This window comes from Balearica regulorum, chromosome 9 (genome assembly GCF_011004875.1).
Source record: "Balearica regulorum gibbericeps isolate bBalReg1 chromosome 9, bBalReg1.pri, whole genome shotgun sequence".
Taxonomy (NCBI): Eukaryota; Metazoa; Chordata; class Aves; order Gruiformes; family Gruidae; genus Balearica; species Balearica regulorum.
Window position 1 is genome coordinate 27785749 of NC_046192.1, and position 13239 is coordinate 27798987.

The following is a 13239-nucleotide window of genomic DNA, read 5'->3' on the forward strand; positions in this document are numbered from 1 at the left end:
ATAGAAGTGGCTTAGTGGGTGAACCATAAAAAAAGCATGAAGTGCATAGGAAGAATCAACACCACACCATTCATAATAAAAATGTCCCTTTTTTCACCCTGCTCAAAATCTCACCAAGCACCACAGTTTATATCTTACTGCCAAGCCCCAGCGCTGCTGGCAGTATCTGTAGCATCTTAAAAGCCATAAACGCCTGAGATCAGCTGCGCCGTGCAGCCACGGGAAATATATTCTGCAGCGCCTCGTTAGATGACAACTGACTGAGCAGAGAGGTCATTTCTCCCCCCGAGACACAACATGTCGCGTTCCTTGACCTCATCAGCTACTACACGATCCGCGCTGGTCCTGAGATCCCAGGCCAGTTCCCGGAGCGCTGGTCGGCCGGGGCAGCAGCGCTGCCACCCAGCCCTGCAGTCGTTCAGAAAATAGATGTCGTGACCGCTGGAAGTCACGAGCCACGAGCTTCCAAGGGGCCGGGCCGGCTCCAGGTTGGTTTGATTTCCATGTGCTCACCCATCACAGCTTCCGCAGCCCGCAAAGCTTTCTTCTTGCTATTCTTTATTTATTAACTGTGAAGCTAATCTCCTGCTGCAGTGTGAATGGTTGTGTTAACTCCGATGGGAAAAGGGAAGGAATGGGAACCGGTGCCCATTAAATAGGGCACTGACCCCGAAACATATTGAAGAGGGTTCCTGGGTAACTGGGCTACAGGGCCAGGTACCGAACAGGAACAGCTTCATCGGCAACAAAATAGAACTAAAGCGCACAGATATTCCTGGGTCTTGCATGTCCCTAAATCCGTTGCCCCCTCGTTGCGTCTAACCGGGACCATCCCTGCCAGGACCGAAGGGCGGGCGGCTGCGGCGCCGAGGCTGAGCCCAGCCCTGGGCAGAGCATCGCTGCTCTCCACGCTCGGGGGGACCCCGCTGTGCCCGGGGGGCTGCGTCCTCGCACGGCCCCTCAGCCGAGCCCACCGGAGATGCTACATCTCAGCTTGCGCGGCTCATGCGCTTGGGGCAACGCGCCCTAAGTTTGCCAATTCTTTCTTGTTTCTGGCCGCGCAGTGGATCGCACCCGCGGGTTCAGCGCCGCGAGGCACGTGCTCTCTGCGCAGCCCAGGGGACGTGCACAAGGCCGGGGGGAGCGGCTGCCTGCACCGGGGGGGGTTTGTTTGACAGAGACCTGCCTCAAATGCAGACACAAATTCACTTTATCTGAAAGAATCAGGAAATAAAAAACCCCAAACAACATTAAAACCACTACTGGGACATAAAGGAAACTTCAATTTCCTTCCAAAAGATACAAATTCATTTCATTGGAGTGTAAATATATAGGGTTCCAGGATATCACGAATGAGGTATTTCATATTTAAGCTGCCCCACTTGAATATTTAATAAAAAACTTGTTTTTCATTTCCTACCATCATAGATCTAAGCCTGGCTCAGCCACGTTAAAACCTTTAAGTCAAGCTTCCACTAACCTTCCATGGGGGTATTATTGTCTGGCCGGTTGGCGAAGACGACGTCCACGTACTCCAGCTGCAGCCTCTGGAGAGAAGCCTTTAGCCCTGGAACAGCAAAGCAGAGACTAAACCTGCAGGGTCAGAGCAAGGCAGGCGCGCGGCGGCGCAGAGCTGACCGGTACGAAACCGCACGGGGAAAACCAGAGCTCGTTGTATTTCTATACATATATACTGCACACACAACCCGACAGGATGGTGCCCCACATCTGTGCAGCCATATTATGACGACACCAGTTTGGCCGCACACAGAGTTCCCTCCCTTCAACAAGATTTTATTTTATTTTTTTAATCAGGCTGAGATTTGGAGCGGAACAGACACCAGTTACCAGCGTGTCCATGGCCAGCCACGGCAGCTGCCAGGGTCCGACTCCGGCGCTCCGCTCCTGTTTGGAGTTAGTTTAACCCACACCATAGCGCAGATCCTTTCCGTGCGAGCCCAGGGCACGTCGCCTGGGTCCTGTCCCGCCTAACCAAGCCCTGCCCCAGGGGGACCTGCCAGGAACACCCCCCGGGACGGGCGGCACTCGCTTAGGGACGCTGCGACAAGCCGATAAAGCACCCCGGAGGGCTTCACCCGCTCTGCGGGGTGAGCGCGCTGTGCCCATCGATGCATCGCGCAGGGCTGCGGAGCAAGGCCAAGCACCGTAGTGCAGCTCCGGTTCGGGACTGCCCGGGCTTCAACAGCTGCTCCATGAGGATCCGACGGGAAATGGCATCAAAAGCCTACATACATACATATATATATATATGTACGTGAGAGAGAGAAGAGGGTTTCTAACACTTATTTTCTATGAGTCTTCCCAGGAACAAAATGTTTTTATGAATGTTCACAAAGAATGAGCCAAAATAGAGCAATCTGAAAATGTTCTCTGAATTTTGAGATGAAAAAACAGCCAGTTTTGCCAAATGTATTTATAGAAAATAGCTAACATTGACCTTAACGTTATTTGCTACATTTTCTGTGAAGTCATTTCAAGTGCTGCCAGTATTTTTCTATCATTTAATGAAGTAGCTCCACAAGAAATGGCAAACGGATGGGTTCAGCGTGCCCGTGCCATGGCTGCAACCTCCCCGACCGAGCACCTCCGGGTCCGGTGCCACCAGCAGCCCAGACACCACCCTCATGGCAGGGGCGCGGGGGGCCGTATTCAAATGAAAGTTCAATAAAATGTTACTAAAAAACCCACAAAAACCCAAAAAACCTTTGTCCAGCATTACTTTAACATGAAAGCCATATCCTAACGTAGCCGAATTCTGGAAATACTAAATAAGGAAAAACTTTCCAGGACAATCCCAGACGTACAAACTGGTTACTACGAGGCAAAACCGAGCGTGCTCGGGCGATGCTCCGTGTCGCTGGGAAACAGCCCCTTTGAGGTGGAAGATGCCGGAACCCGCGCCCCGGGGAGGAGGCTGCTCTGCTCGCCCCGTTCATCCCACCTCGCCCGCGTTGGACAGTATTCGCCGGGGTGTGACACGGGTGACAGCGACATCCCGGGTGAGGGGTAGATAACGTGAGTGTCGTCGTAATATTTTCCCTATAATGTCACATTATAACGTACACAGAACAAATCCTGGTTGGTGAAAGCCGTGACAAATGGGCCGTTGCAGATTCTGGTGATAAAACATGCAAATGGCCAAACGTAAGCTAAAGCCGCCGTTTCTGGCGGGCAAACCCGATTTTTTGTAGACGGATGCTATCTGCTGATAAGCGGAGATCAAAGCGTGCCTCCGCCTGTTCTGCGGTGTGAACCGTGAACAGGCTGCTCCCCCCGCGCCATCCAACTACCGACACCGCGGCACACTAGTAATATAGACGAGCCTGAATTTTTCTTTTCTAATTTGCCATGGCAGCAAACATTAGCTTAACCAACCACCACTGTAAACAATTAGGCTTTATCTCATCAATCAAAGAGGAGGCTAATTACCCCAGCAATAGGCAGCGCAATAAAGAGAATCACTTCTCGGTGCTGCGGCCGTTGCGGCGTGTCGCTTTACGGAGGGTGCTGCTCCCCTGGGACTTCAGCCCCGGGTCACCCCGGCTGGCGTCAGCATCGCCTGGCAAGGAGGAGCAGCCCCCCCGGGGAGCGGCACAGCTCCCCCGAGGACCCGGGCACAGAGCATCTCGTTTCCCAGGAACCCAAAGAACACGCTCCGCACATCCCTCCGTGGCGGCAGCCAGCAGCGGCTCAAACGGAGGCAGGCGGCGCGGATGCCCCTCGGAGCTCTGACCCGGCCTGATGCTCCCATCCACGGCTTTACGCGGCTTTTCTCCAAACCCACGCTATTTTGACCTGGGATTTACGTGGAAGACAGAGCCAGGCCCCCGTGCTGCTGGCCGCACAGGGTATTCGGCCCCGGGGTCTGCTCCAGCCCCAGCAGGGACGTCTCGATGCGACGAGGTTGTGCCTGATCCTTCATACGACAGAAACGTGTCTTTTTATGGGTGCTGCACGTAAAGTCCTGTTCCAGCTATTGCCACGCCTGCGGTCACTGCGCCTGGGCGCCTGACGCGACACCCAACAGCCCTCCAGAAAGGGCCGGGCTGGCTGAAACACGCTCGTCCGTATAGAAAAACGTGCGTGCTCTCACTGCCTCTGCCACAGCAACGTGTCCGAGAGGACAGGAAAAGCAATGCGAAGGCAGGTGAGGAGCGTGCCTTACACCCACCGGAGACCCGGGTGAACAAATCCCGACGGATGAGCGAGGCGGCACACGGCATCGCTCAGCGGGACGCGGGACCGGGTGCAAGGGCTGGGCAAGGGACCGTGCAGGAAAACCGAGCACCTGAGGAGAAGCAGCACGGAGAGCAAACCACAGCCCTCCCCAGCCGGCGGCTCGGCAGACGGGCCCCGGCACCTCTCCAGAGGCTATTTCTGTCGACTGACATCATGCCCCGTGTCATCACCGCTCCCTGCTCCGCCAAGGACCGCCCCGGCCCCTCGGGGAACGAGCCGAGGGGGGTCAGCAGAGCAGCCACCGAGCCTTCCTGCGCCCCGTCGCCTCGCGACAGTCGGGATGGGGGCCGATCGTGAGGGCAGCGGTGCAAGGCAGCGGGCGATGAAACCCCGGCGTGGCAAACCCCGGTTGCCGCAGATCAGTGATAAATCCGCAAGCGCTGCACACGCAGCGGCCAAGGACAACGCGCTTGCTTATTACAGCAAAACCCTCAAAGGTGGTTTTTTTTGTTTTGCTGCGCAGAGATGCGGTAGAGAAGGCTCTTTGTGTGCAACGCGTTTGCTTGCACTTGTTGAAAAAAAAAAAAACCAGAATAATCCTTCGGGGCATTTCGGGCCCTTCCCAGCGACGCCTGGGGACCCCCCCCCGCACAGCCCTGGCTCCTGGGGGAGCACCGGCCCCGGGGTCCGGCTGGCTGCACCCCACCATGCCCGCGCCAGACCCCCGCCCCGTGCAACACGTACCTTCAATGATGTGCTTTCTCGAAAGCCCTCTCTCCGTTTCAGCTCTGCAAAGCAAAACCAGGTATGGAGCTGTTAGAGATCCGAGGTGCTAATGACCGGGGAGCGCTAATTTTGTACTCTGCCTTAAAAACTTCCCCAAAACGGAGCTACGACTCACACCACAGAGAGAGCCCGAACCTCACGGGGGGTCCAAAGACAACGGCATCTGGGAGGAACACCACCACTGCTCGTTCCACACGGCCCCGCTACGGATAGTGCCCGACTGTAACGCTACTGCCCGACGCGTCTAAGGGGGGGTAAGGGTGCTGGCAGGGCAGCGGGGGGTGCTGGGAGGGGGCTGTGCACCCCTGAGGCTTCGCGGACATCGGCTGCAGTCTGGGAGCAAGGCGGCACTCATCCTGCTGGGGTGCTGGAGCGCACCCGGCACGGCACGCCGGCCTCTGCTGGGGCTGCTGCTCGGCCAGGCTCCGACGCCTTAGAAGACTTGGCAAAATGAGGGGAAAGAAAGTGGGAGCACCCAACCCCCCCCGAGGTGCCACCGTCTCCACCTGGCTGTAAAAGGGAAGAGCACGCCGCAGCGCACGCCCCTACGAGTAACTGCGACACTTACTTTCCACCCCAGTACAGCTTTGTTGTTATGACCAGACTGGATCTCCTGCAAACAGACCAGAAAAAATAGCATTGTTAAAGCGTTTCTAGTCTAAGTGAGGAAGCAGGATGGTGCCCATCGACAAGCGGCAGTGCTCCGGCTTCCCGCAGCGGCGGCCGTGCCTGGCGTCACAGCCCTGGGCTCCGAGCGGGTGTTTGCACCTCCCCGTAATCCTTTTACGACGCAGCACTCCTCCTCCCGCGCCCGGGTCTGGGGAGTCACCAGAGGCTGGTGTCTGGAAACCGAAGCCAATTCAAATGACAAAAAAAAAAGGTACTTACTCCATTTTTAGTTATGGAGTAAGTGATCTCCGGAGCCCTTAACCTAGAGCTGCAGCACCGTTCCCTCCTGGCACCCGAGTCCAGTGCTTCGCATTACCATGCGGTATTCCCAGAGTTATTAAAACTCCAAGAGTGATACATTCACTGAATTAATCTATAAATTCCCATGTGATATTAAATCAAAGATTCATCATTCACAGACTGCCCCGCTGCATAACCGTACGTGTAAAACACGTAACTTCTCCAGCTTTGGCTAGACTTAGCTTTTTTTTTCTTCCACTGTATCCAGAATATTTCTTACTGAATAATCATCCCCCTAACGCAGGGGATACTGATTTTGGAGACAGCACCCCTAGCACCCATTTTTCAGTTGAAGGCTGAATATGACACACACGGGAGGTCTTTAAAGATTATGTAAATGCTCTCAAAACTACACAACATATGCTAATGTGCATCATTTAAATTAGGTATCATCTCCTACCAGGCTACTCAGGATGAAGGCCCATCACAGCTTTGCATTCCTAATGCCCAGCCTTACGTACGCAGATAAGGATGCCGACACACAAATCATCCTTCCCGACACACCGTGCACGGAAAAGACGACGGATGCGCTCGGAAGTCGGCTGCGCTGCGCTCGGAGACAGCGGTCTCGTGCAAGAGTCGGGGCAGCGCCGCGGGCTGACGATCGCAGCCTCGTGGAGCCGGTGGGCAGTCCCAAAGGACGAGGAGAGGGGTTTTATCTGGCACCGGGAAGGGCCAGCTGCCGCGGGAGCCCTGGCCGGCTGCTCCGTGCACGGCCCTCGTGCATCACCTAACACGCAGCGTTTTTAAAACCCAGAAGGATTCTCAGGTGCCCGGGGTGCCGCGCTGTACAGTACCTCCAGCCCTTCTTCTTCAGGATGTTCCCCAGGATGACCTCAGCCCTGCGCGAGAGAGCGAGCCCCGGTGAGGGGAGACAGGAGGATGCTCAGCACCAGGAAACCACCCACCCCAGCTCCCCGCGCGGTGCCACCCAGACACCAGCCTGCGGCACGGCTCTCGGCTGCGCAGCTCTCCCCTCCCCGTGTGACAGTGACCCAGCACCGGCTGGGACAGGGACGGGTCCCCCCCATGGGTGCAGAGCATCTCCTCCACCCATTTCCGCAGGGACGGGCCCACACCCCCTTGCCCTACGCCTGGAAGGCAGAGCCGCTTCGTCCCTGCACCAGGGATGCGATGTCCCAGGCCACCTTTTCCACTAAATACAAAGCCGTATAAATCAGCCAAAGTCAAATACAGTATGGACAGATATTTTTTTCCCCCAATCCCGGGGTGACACTAAGAGCATTAGCTCTGCTGCAGCCAGAGCCGTTCCCCGCGCCGGGAGCCGTCACTGGCACGGGCTGTGCATCCCATTAAGATGAGCACTGACTTTTCATTTGTTCAGGACATTTTTCTCCCTGTCCCAAGAGCCAGTGGCACGAGCGGTACATTTCGGCCTTCAGCTGGGTACAGGAGACTTCAGGTTAATTTTTTTGTCGGGTTTTTTTTTTTGTTTGGTTGGGTTTTTTGGGTCTGTTGGGGTGGTCTTTTTGTGGGGTTTTTTTGGTTTGTGGGTTGTTTTTTTTGGGGGGGAGGGGGGGTTGGTTGGTTTTTTTTTTAAAGAATGCTCCAAATATAGAGATGTGTCTGTCCCCTCCTCAGGGAGAAGGCATCACCAAGCCCCATCCATCAGGAGCGACCGTGACACAGGGACGAGCGAAGCCGGACAGAGGGACCCCAGGGACGCGGAGCGGGACACCGGGCACTCACTTGCCGGCCGCGTACACCTCGGCCGTGTCGAACAGGTTGACGCCGCTCTCGTAGGCGATGGTCATCAGCTGCTCGGCCACCTCGGGGAAGCAGAGACAGAGAGGTGAGGGGTGGCAGACCGCATCCCGCACGCGGAGAAGCTCCTGAGGATGCAGCAAAGGGGTTTCAGCGGGGCTGGGAGGGGTGTTAGTGTCCCCTGCTCGGGGGGTGAGACCCCTCGGCAGGGCACCCAGGGGTTCCTGTGCTGGCCCAAGAAGCGCCAAAACATGGATTTACATCAACTTCCCTTTGACTCATCCTGGGAGGAATTAATCTCTTCTCATAGGAGCGCCCTGGGCTTTCAAATGGGGAAGCAGCCAAGAATTTAATGGGGTTGTAGAAGATACTCTGCAAATCTGGGGAGTTTAATACAGAAAGGAGATTTCCATGGTAAGAGTTTAATTTTTTTTTTTGGCTACCTGACAGGCTGTCCTGCAGCTCTCCAGCGGACTTTATGCGGTATTTAAATGGTTGAAGGTCATTTCGTGTGATCCCTGTTAAAGCCCTGGGAATCCCGCTGCTCCCTGGGGGGATCCTGCACCCAGAGGGGGCTGGCAGCTCCGGGGGGGGGCGGCCAGAGCACCCACGCATGGCCAACATCCTTAGGGTGGGCATCCCTCAAGGACGGGGCTGCGTTTCAGTCCTGTTTCCATGCACAAACACTTTGCATTGACTTATTCTAAGCCAGGAGGGCAGGAGGGCCAGGCAGCAAATTTATAATTGAAACAAGTCGTCTCGCTTCAGCCTGCAACGCCGAGAAACAGGAATGACCTCAGCGATCCGCCATCAGCGGAAGAAATACCACCAAAGATCAAGTGAATTAAAAAGCAAAAAAAAAAAAAACACCACCCCTTTGAGTTCAGGCTCCTGGGCTGTTTTCCTTCTGCCAAAGTTATTTTGGCGTTTCTGCCATGTACTAGTGGGGGGGCAGCCGGGGGGTTGCTCTCCTTTTCATGGCCAGCATCTGCAGCGTACCTGAGACGGAGGGAAACCCACGTGCTACCCAGCACGCGGGAGGATTATTAACCGAGATTAAGAGCCATCTGGTATGGGCAAGAGTGCGTAGGAAACCCAAGCTCATTTTCATTTGTTTCATCTTATTATGTAAAAAATAAATCATCAGGCAGCTCCTTGGAAGCCGAGCCCCTGCCTGTATTTATGGCTGTTGCTGATTACATACGTGATGCAAAAATAGTTTTCAATTTCTGCTCCAGGAACGGCGCCGTGGTCTATATGGAGGAAATATTGCTCCAAACGGCATGAAAGAGAGGACCCCGATAAGGGATGGATGGGGGGTTTATTGCAGCTGATCTCTGGAAACATCAGATGCATTAAGGTTTTCTGTAGCAGAAGCGCAAGCTTCGCATTGCTCTGCACAGTAACCCTCTGCCCTTCCCTCGCGCAGAAACGGGCTCCTCTGATTTCGGTAGCCATGGTTTCATTCAAAAAGATCTCGGATTGTTTTTTACTTCGTGCATCATACTTACACCGAGCGTCACTTACCTCGTCTGAGATCTGACCTCCAAAAGTGACCCATGTCCCTAGAAAGAACAAAATAATCCGTTACTACGAGAGGATTTTGCCAACACTAATTTGCTCTACCAAAATTCAGGCTCCTTGGGATTAAACAGGTTTAAAACGGGGTTTAAGCAGCTCGGAGGCTGCTGTGGCCCCAGGCGCGCAGGACGGGGCGGGCGCCGGAGCCCCCCCTCTGTGGGGGGGGGACACAGCGGGGCTGGGGCAGGCGGACCCGGGCCCAGCACATGAACCCTCTCAGAGCCTGCGCTGCCAAAATACACAGTTTTATTGAAATCTGAAGCTCTTTGCGAAACTGAGTTCGTTTTCCAAAGCTTCAATTTGACAAATTGGAAAAAATTTATGATGCTGCTGAAAGGTGTCATTTGGGGAATGAAACTCTTCCTAAATTTGTGCTTCAGCATTTAGCGTCGTACAAGTCAAAATTAGAGAGGGGAAAAAAACCTCAAAAACAACCCAGCAAAACCCAAACTCAAGCCACAACTAGAAGTATTTCTATTGACGTGAGGTATTTAAAACCCAAGGTGACTTTTCCCCAGGAACTTTTCCGGAAAGCCCGTGTCCAACTCCAGCGCAGCTGATGAGCAGCACTCTCGCTAGCTGGCTCACGGAGCAGCTGCAGTTTAGACTCAGCAGCAGACTCGGGTTTAGTATTAGGAAAAAAAACTTGGGGCATTATTTCTTTATGACCACTGCTTCGAAAAAAAATAAAAAATTCCTATGGTGGAAACAGTGTGTGGATTGAAGTGGATATTCCTCAGCTATAGGGATATTATTTCCTATATACACATTAAATATATTGGGAATACATAATTCCTAAGCTCCCGGAAGCAAGAGAAGGCAGCGAGCTGGGGAAGCGCCAGGTCCATACGGGACACGGGTCAGACATCGCTCCTGCCCTACTTCCCCGACCTTACAACGCGCCCCACGGAGAGCAACGCCGAGACACGAGAGGCCGCGACACGACCCGCACCTTTCGCCAGCTCGTCACGACGTCGCTGCGATCTGCAGCGCAACTCTTCCCCGCGCTTGGAGACCTACACGCCAGCTACGTATAAAATTACATGTTACTCATTTAATGGATGGGTCAAAGCTTGCGTGGCTCACACAAAACCCTCCAGAATTTAAAATTCTGCCTCATGTTGTCCCTCCGTAAGGAGGGCAGACGGGTTGAGGCGTGGGGCTGGAAAATTCGATGGGATTTGGGTAAGACGGAGGAAAGATCGCCGTGCCAGGGAGGTGACGGGCTCTGATGCTGCTAAGGGGGAAAAAAATCCAACGCTCCCTGCCTGCTTGCACTTGCAAGAGCCTGGTGCAATAGATACGTAAGCGCTCCCACATCTTCATAAAAAATGTATCAGTTGGCTCATTGCTCACCGCGAGCGCGGAAGATGAACCTTGAGCAGGAGGCAGAAAGCAAAGAGCGTGCCTGCTGCGAACGCTCGGGCTGCTTTGATCAGTCCCTGCTCGCAAACACAGCAAGAGTCACCTCCCATAGCAGAATCTTGCTCTCTCCCCCTCAAAAAAGGGTCAATCTGAATTTTTTTTGTTTTTGTACTCAAAAAACCCTGATGTATAAAGAAAGTTATTTTTAAAGATGCGTGGTGTTTGCTGTGTATTTACACTGAAAACACTTGATTACCTGCAGAAGAGCCGGAGCACTGGAAAAGCAAAAGTTTCACATTCAGAAATGCCTAAACACAGCTAATGCTACGGAAATTAAAAAAAAAAAAAAAAAGGAAAAAGGAAAAAGGAAAAGGAAAAAAGAGCAAAGAGCACACACATTCCTAACTAAAATTTGCATTTCCTTCTGCTCCAAGGGCAACAATCCAGCGACAGCAGCACCGGGAGCCCAACGCCCCCGCAGCGGGCAGCCCCCCAGCCCTCGCAATGAACTTTTTTCCTACGTGTTAGGCTGGGCTTGGGGAGGCCAGGGCCGAGCGCCTGGGTTGGGCTTAGCCAGCCTCTGCACCCCTGTGCTGCCTTCTCCATTCTTCAGATCCTCCCCCCGCACCAAATTTAAGGAAAATGGGACTTTTCCCCCCCTCCTGCTCCGCCTTGCTGGTTATAGACCTCAGGGAAGGTACTTTCTCTTATCGTTGGAGTAAAATGCTCTGGTCCTGCACAGTAAAGATAAAAACAAAAATAGGTTTCAGTTTATCATTAAGCTGCTTTATGCAGATGAAAAAAATCCAAACGAAGCCCGATTTCCATGCTGAAGCTTCCAAAGCATTATTTTTATAGGAATTTATTAAAATGCATTTCTACAGGAAAAAAAAGCCTTGAGACTGTTTATGCCAACGTGGGTTTTTTTGCTGAAGTACGCATACAGTCCCAGCGCAGGTGAGAAGAAAAGGAATTGTTTATACACCCTGCGGCTTGCACATCCTCTCTCTCGACTTTACACGACTACAAACGCACCACACGACCCGTGCCCCACCGAGCAGCAAAGCGGAACGGAGGGGCAAACCGCTCCCTGCCTGGGCACACCGGGAGCAGCGGCTCGTGTAGAATAACGAGCGCTTCAGCTCTTGTTAAAGATAAGTAGTAAAGAGATGGCATAGGGGTGTACCTGCCCTGGATCGGCCTGTCCCCCGCTCCGTGCTCCCAGACCCCAGTGGGGGGGACCCGATGGGCCCAGGACCCCCGAGCATCCTTGGGATCGCACGGGTGGGGAAGCTTTGGGGAATGGGGGGTTTTTTCTTGGTAATTGCAAAAAGCAAGCAGGGAGGTAAGGTTTTGCCTGGCAAAGTGATCTCTAGGTTGTCAGATGCAGTCAGGAAAATGAGATGCTCAACTCCGATTAAAAAAAAACCAAACAAACAGGAAAAAAACCCCAAAACACTCCAGAAAGCACAAGGTGCACTTGGCATTTCAAACGACTGAGGATAATTCCACAACCTCAGCCAAAGGGAGAGTTTTGGAAGAAAAATATACTAGAGAAAGAATTATTATTTTTTTAATTATTACTTTTCCCCTTACCAAGCCATCATCTTTCTCCTGTCTATCCCAATTCGCTGTTTATAAACTCATCCCCCCCCCCCAACTCAGCCTGGCAGTGGCGGACAGAGCTCCCACTCCTGCCCCTTGCCCATCCCGTTGCTCCCTCGCCTTGGAAAGCAGTTTCCCAGCTGGATATCCTCACCTTCGATGGAGGAATTTCTGTATTAACACTGGATTTGGCTCCATTTCCCTCACATCCCAGAGCCTAGCAAGGTGTGATTATTAGCGGGTTATTTGCTGATGCAAAATTCACCACTCGATAATGTCATTGCCAGCAGATGTGTCACCTCTGCGGGAGAAAAGGGGAAAGAAAGAAAAAAAAGGAAAAAAAAAGTTCCTGGCTGGAAGCCAGCGCTTTGCCTCCTGCCAGTACAATTTTATCCCTGGCTTGCTCCCGGCAAGGGTGATGCCACGTGGAGATCTGGCACGTGGGTCTGGTCTGGCACTCCAGCCACCGGCAAACGCTCAGCCCTGCGCGTACCGGGGCGCACACCGGACCCTCCGGCACGGTCCCGGGCCAGCAGCCCTTTGGGGTTGGGCTTCTCTTCCACGCCGGGTTTGCAAAAGCTTTTCCCCAGAACAAAGGGGCCGAGAGGCAACGGCAGAAAACGTCTATTTTTGTAGCCGATTGCGAGCGCGGGGTATCCCGCTGGCGGCTGCGGGAACCGCTCGTTTTGGAAGGATTCTTCCGTGCTTTTGTACGTAGAATTGGATTTTGGGGTTTGGGCTGGCTGCTCTCACCCTGCGGCTGGTTTCCTTGGAGTCAGGGCTAATCACCTGGTTGGAGGCTGTCTCAACATTTGCTAAAAATCAACAGGCAGCCTCTACAGGCAGAATTGGCTCTGAATTAACTACAAGAAAAACGTGACCTTATTTTTCCCCTGCATCGCAATCGCGTTTCAGAGCCAGCGCCACAGAAAAGGCTTCACGCCAGCCCGCGCGTCCGCCCAGGGTTAGATGACGAAGGGCTCACCGAGGAGGGGCGAGAGCCCAGGC

General features: G+C 53.6%; 1 protein-coding gene across 3 annotated transcripts in view; it reads right to left on the reverse strand.

Annotated features, from left to right (window-relative positions):
• The window catches only part of KCNAB1 (potassium voltage-gated channel subfamily A regulatory beta subunit 1), a 70794-nt gene that overhangs the window by 10643 nt on the left and 46912 nt on the right, over positions 1-13239 (reverse strand). For all 3 annotated transcript variants that reach the window (XM_075761703.1, XM_075761704.1, XM_075761705.1), the window contains exons 3-8: positions 9208-9245; positions 7666-7745; positions 6753-6797; positions 5555-5599; positions 4945-4988; positions 1481-1567 (exon numbers count right to left, since the gene is read on the reverse strand). In XM_075761703.1, coding sequence (XP_075617818.1) covers positions 1481-1567; positions 4945-4988; positions 5555-5599; positions 6753-6797; positions 7666-7745; positions 9208-9245 — 339 coding nt within the window. The remainder of the gene's footprint in view (positions 1-1480; positions 1568-4944; positions 4989-5554; positions 5600-6752; positions 6798-7665; positions 7746-9207; positions 9246-13239) is intronic.